The 18,307-nt window shown below is 37.3% G+C and overlaps 1 protein-coding gene across 1 annotated transcript; it reads right to left on the bottom strand.

Annotated features, from left to right (window-relative positions):
• Window positions 1-1,056: 1,056 nt before the first annotated feature.
• Window positions 1,057-11,860, bottom strand: LOC149943531 (uncharacterized). Its single transcript, XM_090175480.1, has 6 exons — window positions 11,644-11,860; window positions 8,868-8,908; window positions 7,370-7,447; window positions 7,199-7,295; window positions 5,453-5,518; window positions 1,057-3,454 (listed from the first exon to the last, which is right to left on the bottom strand). Exons 1-6 carry the CDS (start codon window positions 11,675-11,677, stop codon window positions 3,084-3,086), a joined length of 687 nt encoding a protein of 228 aa, XP_090031606.1. The 5' UTR covers window positions 11,678-11,860; the 3' UTR covers window positions 1,057-3,083.
• Between the last annotated feature and the right edge of the window lie 6,447 nt (window positions 11,861-18,307).

Here is an 18,307-nt window from a genome sequence, read left to right on the forward strand (position 1 = left end):
TTTCAAGAAATTTTTAACTAAATGAATTTAGCAAAAATTTCCTCACTTTAATATTTAAAACCCTCTTGACTCTTTCATGGAAACCGATTTCGTAAGAACTGAAAAATTCCCTGAAATTGATTTTTGAATCAACGCGCCTTGAGATCTGTCCATACAATAGCGCCATCGCTGGGGAAATTTCGAACTTGTCAGAATTTTTATATTATTCTACAATGATCAAAATTAAATTAATATATTTTAATTAAACTTAGATAACATAAACATTAAGTTTTATTTTTTAAAACGTTTTGTGATATATTTGTCCAAACATTTGTTATAAATGTATTAAATCGATAAACTATTGATTTTAATATATAACAAAATTTAAATTAATATTAACTGGTGTTATTTTAGTAATAAATCTCCAGTCTCTGATTTGAATTTAAGTACTTATGCAACTATGAATTAAACGTGCAGTAGCATTCAAATATCCAAGTAGATATCCAAATCCAGATGGCGACAGCGGCATTGAATGACAATTGTCAGACAGTCTCCCGGCCCCCCTTAAGTTTATTTTTATTGGTGGGCCACTAGCCTAGTGGGGTGGGAAACTAGGGAGGGAAAATACGATAATAAAAATTGGTTACGTTACTTACGCAAACATTTATTGACTTTAAAACGTTAACTTTAACATTAGATTTCGCTTTCGACTAGGGTAGGAAAACAGCGTTTCTGAGACGGCGTAAACATAATTTTTCTCGACATTCTTTTAAAGATATTTTTATGAAATTTGGGGGCCCCGGTAGCCCGCAACCCCCTTTCGAATGATTTATTTTAATAGCCCCCTGATTTCTTTTTAAGAGCCATTGGCCCCAGGACTCCCGCTATTTCCAAGTCTGACAATTATAACGTTTTCTATGACCATGGGCAAACTAGTAAGTACTACGATGTAGTTAGCCCATCCTATGACCGTGTAGAAACCAAGTACATTTTTTTGAATGTATTACACACGAAAGAGTATTATTTAAAAAAATTAAAAATATTATATTTTAATATGTAAAACCGGATATATAGATTTTATTTAAAATGCAAAATACACGTGATAGATGATTTCATTTACAAATACAATTTTTTAAGGTAAAAACTAGTATACATTTTTTTATTTTTAATGTAATAAACACTTTTTTTAAACTATTTTTTATGTGTAAACCCGAAAGCATTTATGTATATGATATGTAAAATATTTTTCAGCTAAATTGAAGCCTCGTAGTATATATTTTGTAATAACAGCTGTGCTAATTTCTAACTACTTGTGTTAACATTGCACTTTTATCAAAAATGTATATATTTACAAACACTACCATTGTTATACAAATGTAAAAATATTTTTAATGTAATTCTCTTAAACCAAATTTCATTCTTATTAAATTTTACCGTGTCCACGGTAACATATAAAGAACTACAGAATCGCTAGAATTTTGAGGATGGTCTACAGATTTACTTGTTTTGTGACACTGGATCGCTGGAAGGTAAGCCTGAGTCACGTGAATTATTCAAACGATTCTGTCGACCTTTAATCTTGGGTTCATTAATGATTTACGAATTTTTAGAATAGTACGGAAATTAAACCTTACAATTTGATTTTCAATTATGTAGAATCACTGTACAATTAATTAAATATTAATTAATATTAATTAATACATTGGTAGTATAAAATAAATAAGTTGCCAGATTTTATTTGAAAAATCTTGGCTCGGCTTGAGTTTCGAATACGTAAATGTCATTGTTTTACATTTTTAATCAAACATTATATAGATATGAATCTCGGTAAACAGGGACTTATGAAAATAACTTTACTAAAAAAAGCAATCTGAACTACTATCAAAGGAACCACACAGGCCCAAGTCATCTAGCGACGTGTAAAGTCTTGTTAAAGGGAGTATGACCCATCTGGTTTGGTTGTGTGTGCTTAGACTATACTGAGTAGCTTCCACAACCTTCCTTTGCGAGGGGCAGCAAAGAGTTAGTTTGATCGGGTTTTATCACCAAATTCCGACAAAGGTTAAACAACCTAACTAAATTCACTCCTTGCCGGCCCTCGCTAGGAAGGCTTGTGGAAGATACTCGGTATAGTCTAAGCACACCCTACCAAACAAGAGGGGTTATACTCCCTTTAATGGTGGAGACCTGTTGCGTGATATCCGTTTTAGGGACCCAATGTGGTACCTGGTTGATTCGATTTTTTAGGGAGAGAGTTTACTTTCCAACTTGTGTTCTATTATTATCTAAATCAAATGATGCGAGATCTACTCCCTGTTCACCAAGATTTAATATTACAATTAATATGAAAATTAATTTCGTTCCAAAAAACCATCACAATGTTATACAGCATTAAAATGGAAAGGGTCCTTTATACCTTTCCGCTTGTTTGACCTTGAAGAGACAAAGCTCGCTGCTAGGTGTAGCGAACGGGTGCGGAGTTCTGTTTAATTCGTGGCTGTTTGGCGGCTGGAGCCCAGTCCACAAAATAGTCCAGATCTCTATGCCAGAACTCCACACCTGTTCGCTGCAACTATTTCACATAGTTGCATTTTTAGGGTTTGTTCCAGAACCGTCTTAAGGAGTATCGTGCCCTTTCAGCTAAGCTAATACCCAAGGCACCACCTTAGGCCTAAGTCATCGAGCGACTTTTAAAGCCATTAGTTCAGGTGGTCAGGTTACAATGCGTAGGAGGGTGATGGCAAGCCCTTTGGGTAATTTGTCTTACTTGTGGGCTTCCGCGGACTCCACTTTGGTATGAGGCCCTAGGCCTCTTTTGCGCGCGCCTTAAAACGGTCCTGGTTGGTTCTAGTCTAAGTGATTAAAAATGTTAAACAATGACAAGAGGTCACCATGCCGAAGAAAGAGGCTACCTTATTACTGACTCTCACGTTTGTCTTCAAAGGCTTAAAAGGTTTGCCTTCTTGAAACGTTTTGACTGTTGAGCCACTATCGGGATTTTAGCCTTTCACAATACCACCATCGACATCTTTAAGAGATCCTGACTCAATCCCAGAAAGGTGACCTTGGTATTTACGTATTTGAAACTGAAGTCGAGCCTAACCTCATTGACGCTGAACTGAAACGGACAAAAGGGATAATTGGTCGATGGCGCATTCGGAAACGGTGCTTTCGTCGTTCAATTGAGTGTTCTTGTAGAATAGTGTCTGTCTACTGGGACGGGCCGGTATCTTACCCCACAACTGTTCTTTAATTTTCATCACGGTGTAGTCGCGGGTGACGCTGACTACGATAGGTTTCGCCTCTCGGCCGATTATTTGAACTCTTATATCGAAACGTTTGACCTGGTTGCTCATGAACGGGTTAAGATCGAAATTGTTCGAAGAACCGATGGCTTTAAGATTAGTGTTGTATGGTTGGAAGAAGAAATCTCCGTCTTCTTCCGGTGAACTCGACAATGAACACGAACATTCGGCTTTAGAAATAATTTACCAATGGTATGATTACAGTGTTTAATGCTCAAGTTCACGAATTTGATTAACTGTTAAAATTATGAAAATAAAAGGAGTTCATCAAGACTGGAGTATTCAACTGAAATTTTTACGTAGACAAACGTCTGCTCTACGTAAAGTAAATTGTCATGGCTCTACCTATCGGACAAAGGCGAAACTAAATGGGCTAGGACAGTGCCGGATTAAGACTACAACACTATAAAAAAGCCATACGTTTCGGGGGGGGGGTGGACTTGCCCCTTGGTCCACCCACCTGGCTATGCCACTGCATGCTCCTCTCTATTTGAACCCAAAAACCAACCTTTTTCTATTTGACTAGGCTAAAACCGAACTTTTCGCCCTACCCCTCTAAGACGAAGCACTTAATTACATACGTTCCTGATTTCCATGCGTGACAATTCACATCGTAACTAAAACAAACAAACAAAAAAATTACATAGCACCCACTTAAAGGAAGAAACAACTGGACCATGATTATCCAAATTATAGTTCGACTATTTAAATTTGTTTAATGCTGGGAAAATGTTGTCAATTCAAATCCTAACGATGTTTATATGAAAGACTATGTTGGGGCCAAACAAAATGAACAGGGGTGGGGCAACCCCCTCTCTGCTGAGCGGCCTGACACGGAGTCACAGAGTGGACAAGAGATTGGTTATGCAAGGTTACAAGGATCACCGTAAAACGAATTAGAGGCTACTCGGTACCCTATTTCGACTTACTCGAATTCGTTTTTCAGTGTTTTTCGAAAGAGTATTTCATATCTCGTTTACACTATAAATATTAACATAAGTGTATCATTCTCTCTAAGTAGACAAAACGCTATGCTACCTATGACTAGAGTCTTTGTCGGGGTCGGTCTGGCAGCCCTCTATAACCGCCCTATACTGTGTATCACCTCAACTTCACTCTGAATTTATACTGCCGAATGTAACGTTTCTTACATCTCATATGGTACTCTTCACGTCTGAAACGTGTCTCGAGGGCCCGAGAGAGAGAAATTTTGGGGGTTGGCCCATCGAATTTCTCCCCCCAAAAAACCTGTACCATATTTGTTCAAGGTCAGTTTTAGATCCAAGGGTTGAGTTTTGTTCAATAAACGCCCCTTTAGTTGCCGTCTTGACCACTCGGTGGCGCCTCCGCCGAAATGTTTTCAAATTTTTTCTCTTTGGAGTTCGCTCTCTATACTAGTTCTGACGTCACGAAACCCAGACTAAGATACCCGACCAAGTCCCGGAATTTGTATACTTAGAGAGAATGATCCACTTATGATATTAAGAATAGAATCAATATAGTTTCAAAGTTATTGATGGTTTCATTTTGAAAAAGCATGGCGTAAAACTGTTATTAAATTTAAATATGCTTAATGTTTTTTTTTTCAAATAATTGTTTTTTTGAACTAGCGTATTGACGTGGGAGTATTCGAGGCCCCCTGACCCTCGGGGGCCCCTAGGCACGTGCCTAGTGTGCCTAGTTCTTAATCCGGCACTGGGCTAGGAAAAACGTATGGCTGCCAGTGCAAATAGGTGTTTTCATAAAATCCGGCTATGTTGTTTTCCCCCGACAAAAATTGCCCCCTCAGTCTTTGATGGGAGTTCAGTTCAGTACGTGCCAGCTCTAAAACCATCGGTGCTACTTGCATGAATGTACGTCAACAAGCTGGCAAACATGTTTCCCGAAAAATCAATAAAAACCAAAGACTACAGACAGTTACATGTCCCTTCCTAAAGTATATCACCTCCTAGGCTGTTCTTTGATGGGGATTTTATGAAAACACCTATTGAGATATACATCAATATAAACAAGTGAGTGAGACTTTTACGCTCTAAACATTTTATCAGTGACGTTTAAATTTGACCCACTAACCAACAGGCTAGAAACTAAAGTCGGTCGCAACTATACTAGCCAGACTTTTGAATACTCCTATCTTGATGAACTTCTGTCAAAATTTAAATATTTACAGAGTCCCGAAGAGTAATCCGAATCACTACCAGTTGAATTACTTCGAGTTTGTAGAAGTGGGTATCCTATAAAAATACGAAAACATTAAACCTAATGCTAGGATGTGAAAACTAAATGCGATATTAAGTTGAAATAAAATGAATTAAATTGAATTAAATTGAAATACATTTAATTAAATTGAAATAAATTTAATTAAATTGAAATAAATTAAATTAAATTGAAATAAATTAAATTAAATTGAAATAAGTTGAATTAACTTGAATTAAATTGAATGAAGTTGAATTAAGCTGAATTAAGCTGAATTAAATTGAATGAAGTTGAATTAGGGTTGAATTAAATTGAATTAAGTCGAATTAAATTGAATTATGTTGAATTAAGTTAAATTAAATTAGAATGAATTAGATGGAATTAGATTGAATTAATTTGAATTAAATTGAATTGATTAGATTTAATTAAATTGAATAAAATTGAATTTAGGCTAAAGGTTTTCAAGATTTCTAAATAAAATGTTTATACACGAGCAGATAAATCGCCGAACGTTATCTATGATGGCTGACGAATAATATTGGTGTTTTGAGGCACGTGACGGCTGGCAAATCAAAATAGTGAGACAAACCTATTGTCGTCTGCTGATTAGTCTGCAGCTGTGTTTTTTATCTGTCTGAATTTTTGACTGATACCAGTAAGTGACCCTCAAGGGGTCGGAGTGTGCAATAACTGGTGGCTTTACCGGGGAGTCGGGGTCCGGCTCTTGTACCCCATAAGGGTGGTGGCGCACTGCGAGATGTTAGCTCCGTTCACATGGTCCTATCTCCACCTCCGACTTCGGTCAGGTAGGGGCTGGATACTGAGTTTCGGCTCAGGCTAACGGAGAGGGTCCAGGCAAACTGGCCGCCTCGGCGGATTGGGTAGCCTGCTGTGGGGCGGCGGGCCTCCATATGCGGGCACGGCGGTCCTGTTTACCGGCCTTTTGAAACAACACCGGGATCTCCGGTGCCAGCTGTGCCGGGTTATGCGGGCTGCTGTGTGCTCGTCGTTCCCCTTTAGGAGCTCTTTCCAATGGGTTTGGCTCTCTACATTCCTAGGTAGGGTGTGGGCCGGAGTTGCCAGAGCATCCACTCTCATTCCCATTGCTGTGTGCGAAGTGGCGAACTGGTTGAACCATTGCTGCACCTTCTGCTGGGTGGCTTGCGTCGAGGCTGCGACCATCAGTAGTAGGGTTATGCTACCCATGCTGGTTTTGTCACCTGTCCGGGCTTGTGGACGCCAGCGTAGGGCATTCTGATGATAGACCTCCGGTGGTGTGGTTTGAATCTTACCGGTACACGGGGCTATAAATCTGACACATGATGCCAGTAAGTTGACAGAGTAAGTAGAAAAACAAGGAAATGGATTTACTCAGTATGTTGGGGATATAGTCTTCCCAATTCAATGGTTTTACTTTTGAAATTAAAACGTTTACGATTTTACTTTACAAGCAATAATATCTTTTTATATATAGAACTACCAAATTTAAGAAATCACTACAGTATAATTTTAATAACTTAGTTAAACTTACTCTGTCAAATTACTGGTATCAACCAAGAATTCAGACAGATAAAAAACACAGAGGCAGACAAAACAGCAGACACCGATAAGTTTGTCTCACTATTTTAATTTGCTAGCCGTCACGTGCCTTAAAACGCCCATATTATTCGTCAGCCATCATGGATAACGTTCGGCGATTTAGCTGCTCGTGTTTATACCATTTCTTCTCATTTCTGCATTTTTTTCCTTTTGTTTGATTATTTTCATTTCGTCGTAGAACCGTTGCGTATCTAGACGTAGTGTCTGTAACATTCTCTGTGTTTTCAAGAAATTGAATTATCCATTATTATTACACAATTCAAAAAGTTTTAAAGGCAATGATGACATACTTCGAAGATCAATTTCTCTTTTTGCTTCTTCAAACTGGCAATTTTGTTTTCCTTATAGACTCGTTTCTCTTCGGGTGTCTGAGTAGAACGTTTCATTTAATACTCGAAAAGTTTATCCATTTATTAAATACTGACAAAAGTGTACATTTAGGTAAGCATTTAAGCTATATTAATGAAACATGTATCTTCTCGGGCTTGATTCAGTTTGCAATAAGTGCTAATTTCCCGCCAAATTAGGCAAGCGTACGCTCTTAAAACAAACGGTGTTTTAATGGTATATTACGGGTGTAATATCTGTAAAAAAACACTCTTTAATGTTAATTTAAACGATCTAAAGGGATTTTTATTGTCCCAAATTAAAAACTTGAAAAGGTGTATAAAGGGTGTTATATTACCCCGTAAATTGAGTGATTTAACACCTCGTAAAGGTGTAGCTCCCTTAAGGCAGTAGTTTAGTACCCTAAAAGGAGTATTTTAACACTTTGAAGGGAGTATTGTAGCACCCTGAAGGGAGTCGTTTGGTACCCTAAAAGGAGTAGTCTTGTACCCTGAAGGGAATAGGTTTATACCACAAACTGTATAAAAAAGTAACCAAAACGGAGGACCTAAGCATCCCAAACAGTGTAAATAAACACCCTAGCAGGAAAACTGCTTTTTAATGTGTAGAATAACATCCTTTATAAACCTGTTAAGGTGTTAAATATGGGACAAGAAAATACACCTTTTGTTTTAAGAGTGTACACCGTAACAAAGCTCAAATTTTACCGCGTGTATCAATACGTCTAGCTTAGTTTCCATTAGCGGGAGTTATAATGCAAATTTCTTTGCACACGTAAAAACCTATATTTGTCCCAAAGTTGAGTGACGCGCCCAAGTGGGAACTACACTTGCTTAGTTACCACTAGAACGAGTACCGATACGTTTCTCAACTTTTGTCGCGTACAAAAGCTTTTACGCGCGTAAATAAAAACGCTCCCTAGTGGAAACTAAACTTGCTTAGTTTCCACTATAACGTGTAACGACGCATTTATAAACTTTTTTACAAACGTTTTTACGCGCGTAAATAAAAAAATAAGTGGAAAATAAGCTTAAAGCTCAGTTTTAACGAGAACTACGTTTTCTTTTAAGCGTCGTTACGCCCGCTAGTGGAAACTAAGCATAAAATTTAATATTCCATATGTAAAAGTTTTTATAAACTTTAGCTTTATGGTATATTTCGCACCGCAGACGGTGGTGTAGTTAGGCCAATCGGCACAATTGCAGTGAATTTATTTTCACGGGTTCACAAACTCAGACAACGTGTGAACAATCAATTCAAAGGACTCCCATTACGCCACTTAACTGATTAAGAGATTAAAAATATGATTTCCATATTTTATATTCATTTTAAAATCTAGATAATCTTTTTTTTCTATAAGGTGCACGAAATATTTAGGAATATAATTTACATGTTTCAAACACCTTTAGCACTAGAAATAGATGGCTTTCCCATACGTACCATAAGGGCGAGATTAATTGCAGTTCGTTCCATTTCCGTAACTGTAAGTAAAAATTAATTAATTAACTAAAATGTACCTAAACCAAGTATCACAGTTTTTTTTAACAAAATAAGCGAAGGAAATTACATTAATGATTAGATTAAGAGATATTACGTCCCTCGAAAAAGTCGATAAAGAATGCTAGCATAGCAAAAACTATACGAAACACCCATAACATGACAACGTTATATATTATTTTTGTTTTATTATCGACAATAATTTTTATCTTGAAAACCCTTTTCGAAATATTATCCGCAGGTCCTCATTCTGATGTCGCTATCAGAGACAATTGTGAGAACCGTTAAGCTGCCATTTGGAGATATGGGTGCGGAAAATAGGACTTTATCGTCCATGTAGGCCACTTCAACAACCTTCGGAATAATTGAACAATCGTACGATTGTGAACTTATTTGTTTTATACGAAATAACATTTAATAATGTTAGACTAAAAAATTAAGAATAAGTCTATTCCTGTGTCGCTATATATATTGAAATTTGGTTTTGTATTTTAATGATAAAATTTATAATTAAAATAAAATGACTTATGTGAAAACCGCCAAATAAGGCTAGATTATTCGGTGGAATAGGGTTCGGTTGAATAGTACTGTTCGGCGGAATGGGATTCGGTCAAATGAGACTGTTTGGCGGAATGGGATTCGGTCGTATGGGACTGTTCGGTGGAATGGGAATGTTCAATAGAATGGGATTCGATCGAATGGGACTGTTCGGTGGAATGGGAATGTTCAATAGAATGGGATTCGGTCGTATGGGACTGTTCGGTGGAATGGGAATGTTCAATAGAAGGGGATTCGGTCGTATGGGACTGTTCGGTGGAATGGGAATGTTCAGTAGAATGGGATTCGATCGAATGGGACTGTTTGGTAAAAGGGTATTCGGTCGAATTTGACTGTTCGGTGGAATGAGATTCAGTATAATGAACTACAATCGTTGGTCCTACACATAGGGGAATTTGAAGGTACAACCCAAGCTTCCGGTTGTAATCTACCCTTAAATCGGGTGCCATATGGTTGCATAACTGAGTGTACAACAAACCGGAAGGGAGTGCTTAATCACATTTTTGTTTATTTTAGTGACAATTCTTACTCTAGCCTCCTATCTTATAAACAATTTCTAAACATGTAACGACGAAATCATCGATATATTTTAACGATTATGTTGTGTTAAAATCCAGTTACATATTATTTAACTGATTCCCATTCTATCGAAAACCTTAATGTCGTCATATATCTAGAATCTTTCTATTTTTTAAACCCAGTGGCGGGTTTTGGTTAAATTGGAATTAAATCAAATTAAATAGCTGTTATTTAAACACAATTAGCGAATAATATTTATCTGCAGATTTGGTGTCACCTTAGCTCTGTGGAATAATAAGGTTTAGGTTAGGTAAGGTTAGGTTGTGATTATCTGCTGGTATTATTATTTAATAATAAAATTTATAATTTACTTTTCGATATAATGACTTACGTGAAAACCGCCAAATATGCAATTTTCGGTCGAATGGAACAGTTTGAAGGAATGGAATTCGATCGAATCGGACTGTTCGATTGAATGGCCGAATGGGACTGTTCGATGGAATGGCCGAATGGGACTGTTCGGTGGAATGAGATTAGATCGAATGGGACTGTTCGGTGGAATGAGAATGAAATTAGATCGAATGGGACTGTTCGGTGGAATGAGAATGAAATTAGATCGAATGGGACTGTTCGGTGGAATGAGAATGAAATTAGATCGAATGGGACTGTTCGGTGGAATGAGAATGAAATTAGATCGAATGGGACTGTTCGGTGGAATGAGAATGAAATTAGATCGAATGGGACTGTTCGGTGGAATGAGAATGAAATTAGATCGAATGGGACTGTTCGGTGGAATGAGAATGAAATTAGATCGAATGGGACTGTTCGGTGGAATGAGAATGAAATTAGATCTAATGGGACTGTTCGGTGGAATGAGAATGAAATTAGATCGAATGGGACTGTTCGGTGGAATGAGAATGAAATTAGATCGAATGGGACTGTTCGGTGGAATGAGAATGAAATTAGATCGAATGGGACTGTTCGGTGGAATGAGAATGAAATTAGATCGAATGGGACTGTTCGGTGGAATGAGAATGAAATTAGATCGAATGGGACTGTTCGGTGGAATGAGAATGAAATTAGATCGAATGGGACTGTTCGGTGGAATGAGAATGAGATTAGATCGAATGGGACTGTTCGGTGGAATGAGAATGAAATTAGATCGAATGGGACTGTTCGGTGGAATGGGAATGAGATTAGATCGAATAGGACTGTTCGGTGAAATGGGATTAGATCGAATGGGACTGTTCGGTGGAATGAGATTCGGTCGAATGGGATTTTACAAGGGAATGGAATTCGGTCTAACGGGTTTGTTCGGTCGATTGTACTACAATCTTCGGTCGAATTGCCAGTTTTAACGAAAGGAATATGGGTAAAATTCCCACCAAACCTGGCTTTGAAATATAGCGTATAGCCGTGACTTTAAATGTAACGCTCAATGTATTGAGTCTAAATTTACTGTGATTATATCTCACTAAAATATAGAAATCCCAAAGTAGTTAACTACGCCGGCTAACCAACGCTTGCCAACAAAAGAATGCAGACCTTTATTTTGTGGCTTTAAATCCCGACTTAAGAGGATTAACGTTTGTTACCCTTTCTAAATGTTTAGAATAAATAATACGAAAAAAAGACAACTCACCATCACCACCAAAGGTTGTAAGATCTTCAGCCATATTTATTTTATTTATTTTACGATTTTTTTATTTTAGGTTTTATTTTACAAAAAAGTTAATAAAATATGGGAAATGTACACGGCCTTTAACCCTTCTATATAAATGAGGCTATCATTTATATAAAACAGTTAATTTTTAGCCGTGCTATTTCGTCGTTAGGTAAAAAGCAGATGAAGATGTGAAAATAAAACTTATTTGAACTTTACTAACCGACGCCAACTCGGCAGCGGTTGTTCGTTACGATAAGATAATGTAGCCGTACTTATAAGCCATATATATAGTGACTGTTACGGAAACAGTGTTATCAAAGCATTTTATTGCGTTTTGCAATCTTCGGTCAATACAGCCAAATGGCATTATTTTTAAGAGTGAATCATTGAAAGTTTGAATAGTTTAGTGTCGTTTTAATATTTTTTAGATAATCAGTAACGATATAGCACGTTTGATTAAACTTTTGGCACTATTTCGTGACCGTTAACCATAATACAATAGAAGCTTCGATGCTCGTGTTATTTATAAATTTAGAAATTTATGTTTATAAATTATAAAAATAATTTCAACAGCTGGTGTCGTCATATAAATGGGGTTTTTCTAAAGGGTTTTAGGTTTTTCTCAGTAAGAATTCAACCGGAATGGTGAGTGTAGGGGGTGTTCATCGTTCTTGCCTATCGACTGTTAACCTCACTCTTAAGCTGGTTGACAATTGGCGAGCTCACTCTTTCGTTATAAGACAACCAGCGAGCTTGTTCTTATGCTGGCAGCCAACCAGAGCCCATTGCTATTCTAGAAACCAACCAATGAGCTCGATGTTAAGCTGGCATCGAATTAAGCGATTTCGTACTTAAGCTGACATCCAATAAGCAATCTCACAGTTAACATGCCAGCGAATTAGAGATCTTTCATTTAGTATGCAAATAAACAGCTATCTAGTAGCTAAGCTGGCAAATTAATCAGCAATCTCTTCACTTAAGTTTTCAACCAATCAGCCATCTCCTAATTTATAGAGCAACCAACCACTGAGCGATATCGCACTTAAGCTTTCAACCAATCAGTCATCTCCCAATTTATATAACAACCAACCACTGAGCGATATCGCACTTAAGCTTTCAATCAATCAGCCATCTCCTAATTTATGGAGCAACCAACCACTGAGCGATATCGCACTTAAGCTTTCAACCAATCAGCGATTTCCCAATTTATATAACAACCAACCACTGAGCGATATCGCACTTAAGCTTTCAACCAATCAGTCATCTCCCAATTTATATAACAACCAACCACTGAGCGATATCGCACTTAAGCTTTCAATCAATCAGCCATCTCCTAATTTATGGAGCAACCAACCACTGAGCGATATCGCACTTAAGCTTTCAACCAATCAGCGATTTCCCAATTTATATAACAACCAACCACTGAGCGATATCGCACTTAAGCTTTCAACCAATCAGTCATCTCCCAATTTATATAACAACCAACCACTGAGCGATATCGCACTTAAGCTTTCAACCAATCAGTCATCTCCCAATTTATATAACAACCAACCACTGAGCGATATCGCACTTAAGCTTTCAACCAATCAGTCATCTCCCAATTTATATAACAACCAACCACTGAGCGATATCGCACTTAAGCTTTCAACCAATCAGTCATCTCCCAATTTATATAACAACCAACCACTGAGCGATATCGCACTTAAGCTTTCATTCAATCAGCCATCTCCTAATTTATATAGCAACCAACCACTGAGCGATATCGCACTTAAGCTTTCAACCAATCAGTCATCTCCCAATTTATATAACAACCAACCACTGAGCGATATCGCACTTAAGCTTTCAATCAATCAGCCATCTCCTAATTTATATAGCAACCAACCACTGAGCGATATCGCAATTAAGCTTTCAACCAATCAGCGATATTCCAATTTATATAACAACCAACCACTGAGCGATAATGCACTTAAGCTTTCAATCAATCAGCCATCTCCTAATTTATGGAGCAACCAACCACTGAGCGATATCGCACTTAAGCTTTCAACCAATCAGCGATTTCCCAATTTATATAACAACCAACCACTGAGCGATAATGCACTTAAGCTTTCAACCAATCAGCCATCTCGCAATTTATATAGCAACTTACCACTGAGCGGTATCGCACTTAAGCTTTCAACCAATCAGCCATCTCGCAATTTATATAGCAACCAACCACTGAGCGATATCGCACTTAAGCTTTCAACCAATCAGTCATCTCCCAATTTATATAACAACCAACCACTGAGCGATATCGCACTTAAGCTTTCAACCAATCAGTCATCTCCCAATTTATATAACAACCAACCACTGAGCGATATCGCACTTAAGCTTTCAACCAATCAGTCATCTCCCAATTTATATAACAACCAACCACTGAGCGATATCGCACTTAAGCTTTCAATCAATCAGTCATCTCCCAATTTATATAACAACCAACCACTGAGCGATATCGCACTTAAGCTTTCATTCAATCAGCCATCTCCTAATTTATATAGCAACCAACCACTGAGCGATATCGCACTTAAGCTTTCAACCAATCAGTCATCTCCCAATTTATATAACAACCAACCACTGAGCGATATCGCACTTAAGCTTTCAATCAATCAGCCATCTCCTAATTTATATAGCAACCAACCACTGAGCGATATCGCACTTAAGCTTTCAACCAATCAGCGATATTCCAATTTATATAACAACCAACCACTGAGCGATAATGCACTTAAGCTTTCAATCAATCAGCCATCTCCTAATTTATGGAGCAACCAACCACTGAGCGATATCGCACTTAAGCTTTCAACCAATCAGCGATTTCCCAATTTATATAACAACTAACCACTGAGCGGTATCGCACTTAAGCTTTCAACCAATCAGCCATCTCGCAATTTATATAGCAACCAACCACTGAGCGATATCGCACTTAAGCTTTCAACCAATCAGTGATATCCCAATTTTTATAACAACCAAGCACTGAGCGATCTCGCACCTAAGTTTGCCACCAACTACTGACCTAAAAAGGAGATGTTATATATGTTACTTAAATGCAGCAAAAAAGAACGTTTGGCATAAGGCAAGGTTCTTGGGGTTTCCCTGGGAGCGTTTTGTGTTAGCTGGGTTTATAAATTGACTACTGGCCCACTAGTTATTTTTATAAATATATTAATAAATTGTGAATAGTTTATTTTGAACTGTGTGGTACAAAAGTAAAGAAAGGTACATTCCATCTGCCAGAAAATACATGCTTACAAAATTAATTTCCAGGTTCAATATTTACAAAAATGTTAACCTTTTACAGGATTTATTAATATTTGCTAAGCCCGGGTACATGACGAAAATAAAAACATGTTTAACTTCTACTAAAATGAGCCTTATATGTATGGCTGCGATAATTTTCTAAACACAAATATTTGTTTTCGTGTACCCTGCTTTATTTTAAAAGTGTTTCCGATTTCGCCTTTAATACACAAACTTAGACATTTCAATTTAAACCAGTAAATACGATAGATAAAACTGACATTGATCGGAAAGTAACAACCTACCATAATGATTTATCGCTTTGTTGAGCAGTAAAATTTAAATATTCAGTATTTTAATTTAAACGCTATAGATATCCTACTACATGTCACATTAGCTCAATAAAAATATGGCGTCGTGTTCAAACTATAAAAGGTTCGGAATCCGAAGTAGAAACGTGAAAAGGAAACCGCGAAGAATGATCATGTGGCTCTCATCGTTCTGGTTCAAATTTCTAGAGCCCTCTGTTAAACCTCTCTATAATAGCCCGATTACAAAGATGCTAGAACACACCATTTTTGCCAATTACATAGCTCTGGTTCATAAGGGATAGCCGCGGATAAAAGTGTTTGCATTTTTAAGATATTAAAACTTAAAGCAAGTGTCGGCTCTATCGTTGCCCTCTGTATTTTTGATTGATTCTATGTAACGAAGATGGCTATGATTGCTTAGATCGCCGGGAAGGTGCTTCCATCTATTATCGACTTTCAAAAACTTATTGTCATTTATTTGAAAGTCGAAGATTACGTGATTGAAACACGTGGTTGTGGAAAAGCCAATCCAAGCTAAGTTAACTGCGCACGTGATTACGCAAAGCCAATTAAAGGAAGAGGTACGTCGAGGCACCTACTTTTGAGGGAATAATTTGCTTGCTCAACTTGTTTCAATTTCCACTAAACTCTACGTTAGTGACATCTTTCGCTCGCCAATGATACTAACCTTAAAATAGGAGCCGACACTTGCTTTAGAGAACAGAGGACTAACATTTTCACTTTAACATATACTCTATAACGGTTTCCACTAAATATGAAGACTAATTTTCAGTGAAAGGTATTGGCTACACTCGTGCTGTTCAGTGTATTGGTAAGTGTAGTCCTCTTTTTCCTATTTACACCCAACTAACGCAAGCATATTTCATTTTTCTAAACATTTCATTGTCACGGCTAATTTATGTTAGAAATGCCGTAAGTGGCGAAATTTGTGTAGCAATGAAATCTTTATTTACCTTCAAAAGCTCAGTAGTAACCGGTATATAAATATACTATTTATTCTTAAAAATACCTCTACTAACACAAAATATTTCAACATATGTTATCTCCATTCTCACCAAGAAACTCGGTTTGATAATCGTGTTGACCAACAATGTTTCGTTAAAATGTGAGCTCGTGTAAATTCAGTTTTATAGAATAAACAAAAGTCTGTCACTAAAACGAAAATTTACAAAGTTTTTTTACAGAAAGATAGAAAATATATTAATAATTATGTCCCTGAAATTTAATAGTTATTGGAAAAGTATTTAAAAAGTTACGCTACGTTTTCCGCAACCTACATCAAATGGCCTAAAAATTTTCAGAAATCGCGGTTGAACCTACGTGCAGCGCCAAAAGAATGAAGCGTCAAAAATTTGAGAAAGGGTGGCGGGTAAGGCATATTAAAAACACGATTAACGACAATCTACCAATATAACTAGGTTAAAAAGCCAAGGAGAATGTCGTAGCAGACGACCGAAAAACGATAAAACCGGGGAAAAAATATTTCGTTCACGAGATGGCGCTGCGGGTAGGTTCAACCAAGCGATTCTGAGATTCTCGAGTCGGGGGGAGGGGATAAAACACGAAATTTGGTTGCTTATAATAAATCAATATACTGGCAATATTAACATGAAATTTTTTGTATAACCATTTCCAAACGTCCTCTATCCATTTAAATGGTTTTTAACCAATTTTAGGGTGGTGACAGTTCTCCTTTAATTTATAATTTGTGGAGACGAACCGTGGCCATTAGGTAAATTCAGGAATCCATACCTAGATACTTGGAATGCTTATCCTGTCGTATCGCGTATGGTAAGATCACTCTGACGGCTTTGGCCCCGCCTACGAGAGAAAAAATCCCCTCTGCGCGCGCTCCCCTCTCACCTTGTTGTTTGTTAGATTAACATAGTTACATCAAAAAAACCGTCAGCCACATCGAGACGAAAATCTGCCGCGATAAGCATTCCAAGTAGAGGTATGGATTCCTGGTAAATTTCCGTTTCACGAGTGGAGTGAAGGAAAAACGTTAGTTTGAGGAAAGTAATCAGATACCTGGGCTGCGTTAAATCCTTCCGTTGATAGTGAGAATTATCACTTCTCAAAATTTTGACGGTCCTTCTCACCGGAAATGACATAATCTCTTCTTAACTCGAACCGGGTAACAATAATTATTTATTACAGATTTAAATAGTTTAATTCCTAATAATATAAAGTGAATAATATTTAGTACGATACGAGAAATACAAAAATTCTAATTATTTTTGAGAGAGGGGAGGGGAGAGGCTTTGACAAAGTTCTACAAGAGACGAAAAAGATTTACAAAACGCCAAAAAGTTCTCAAAGAGGTTAAAAATGTTTCTACGCACAGTGGCGGCGCCAGGAATTTTCGCGAGGGTAGGCAAACCAAATAAATGGGCCCCCGACCCTTTTCTCAACGAAATGCTTCAATAAAATAAAGTAGTGATGTACATGACGAACAAAAAAGTTCTAACAACGATAAAACGAGTCCAAATATAACAGAACTGGTTTTATTTACTAGGAGATACCCCAAAAATTTCTAAATACATTATCGACAAGACAATTGTTTCATTGTTATTTATAAATAATTTTATCTCTTGGGACACTTTTGAGACCCTTTCTAGATCAATTTGAGGCCCCTTATAGGGTGATTTTGGGTCCCTAAAAATTTTAAGGTAGGCAGTGGCCTACCTGGCCTACCCCTAGCGCCGCCACTGTCTACGCATGTGCAATGCTTCTTCTCCCCGCGCGGCTTCCCTCTCCTTCTCCCAAGACAAAAAAGTTTCTCCCAAGACAAAAAACAAGTTTCTTCCAAGACGAAAAAAAAAAGTTTCTCCCAAGACAAAAAAGTTTCTCCCAAGACAAAAAACAAGTTTCTTCCAAGACGAAAAAAAAAGTTTCTCCCAAGACAAAAAAGTTTCTCCCAAGACAAAAAACAAGTTTCTTCCAAGACGAAAAACAAGTTTCTTCCAAGACGAAAAACAAGTTTCTTCCAAGACGAAAAAAAAAAGTTTCTCCCAAGACAAAAAAGTTTCTCCCAA

Source organism: Leiobunum rupestre, chromosome 5, assembly GCF_980474605.1.
Source record: "Leiobunum rupestre chromosome 5, qqLeiRupe1.1.hap1, whole genome shotgun sequence".
NCBI lineage: Eukaryota > Metazoa > Arthropoda > Arachnida > Opiliones > Sclerosomatidae > Leiobunum > Leiobunum rupestre.

What these genes read in the sequence shown, in the direction of transcription:
- LOC149943531 (XM_090175480.1), bottom strand. Translation starts at nt 11,677, where the DNA reads ATGGCTGAAGATCTTACAACCTTTGGTGGTGATG. An exon ending in TACAACCTTTGGTGGTGATG is followed by an intron (nt 8,909 to 11,643) that starts GTGAGTTGTCTT and finishes TTTTACTTACAG; the next exon opens with TTACGGAAATGGAACGAACT. An exon ending in AAGAGAAATTGATCTTCGAA is followed by an intron (nt 7,296 to 7,369) that starts GTATGTCATCAT and finishes TTGAAAACACAG; the next exon opens with AGAATGTTACAGACACTACG.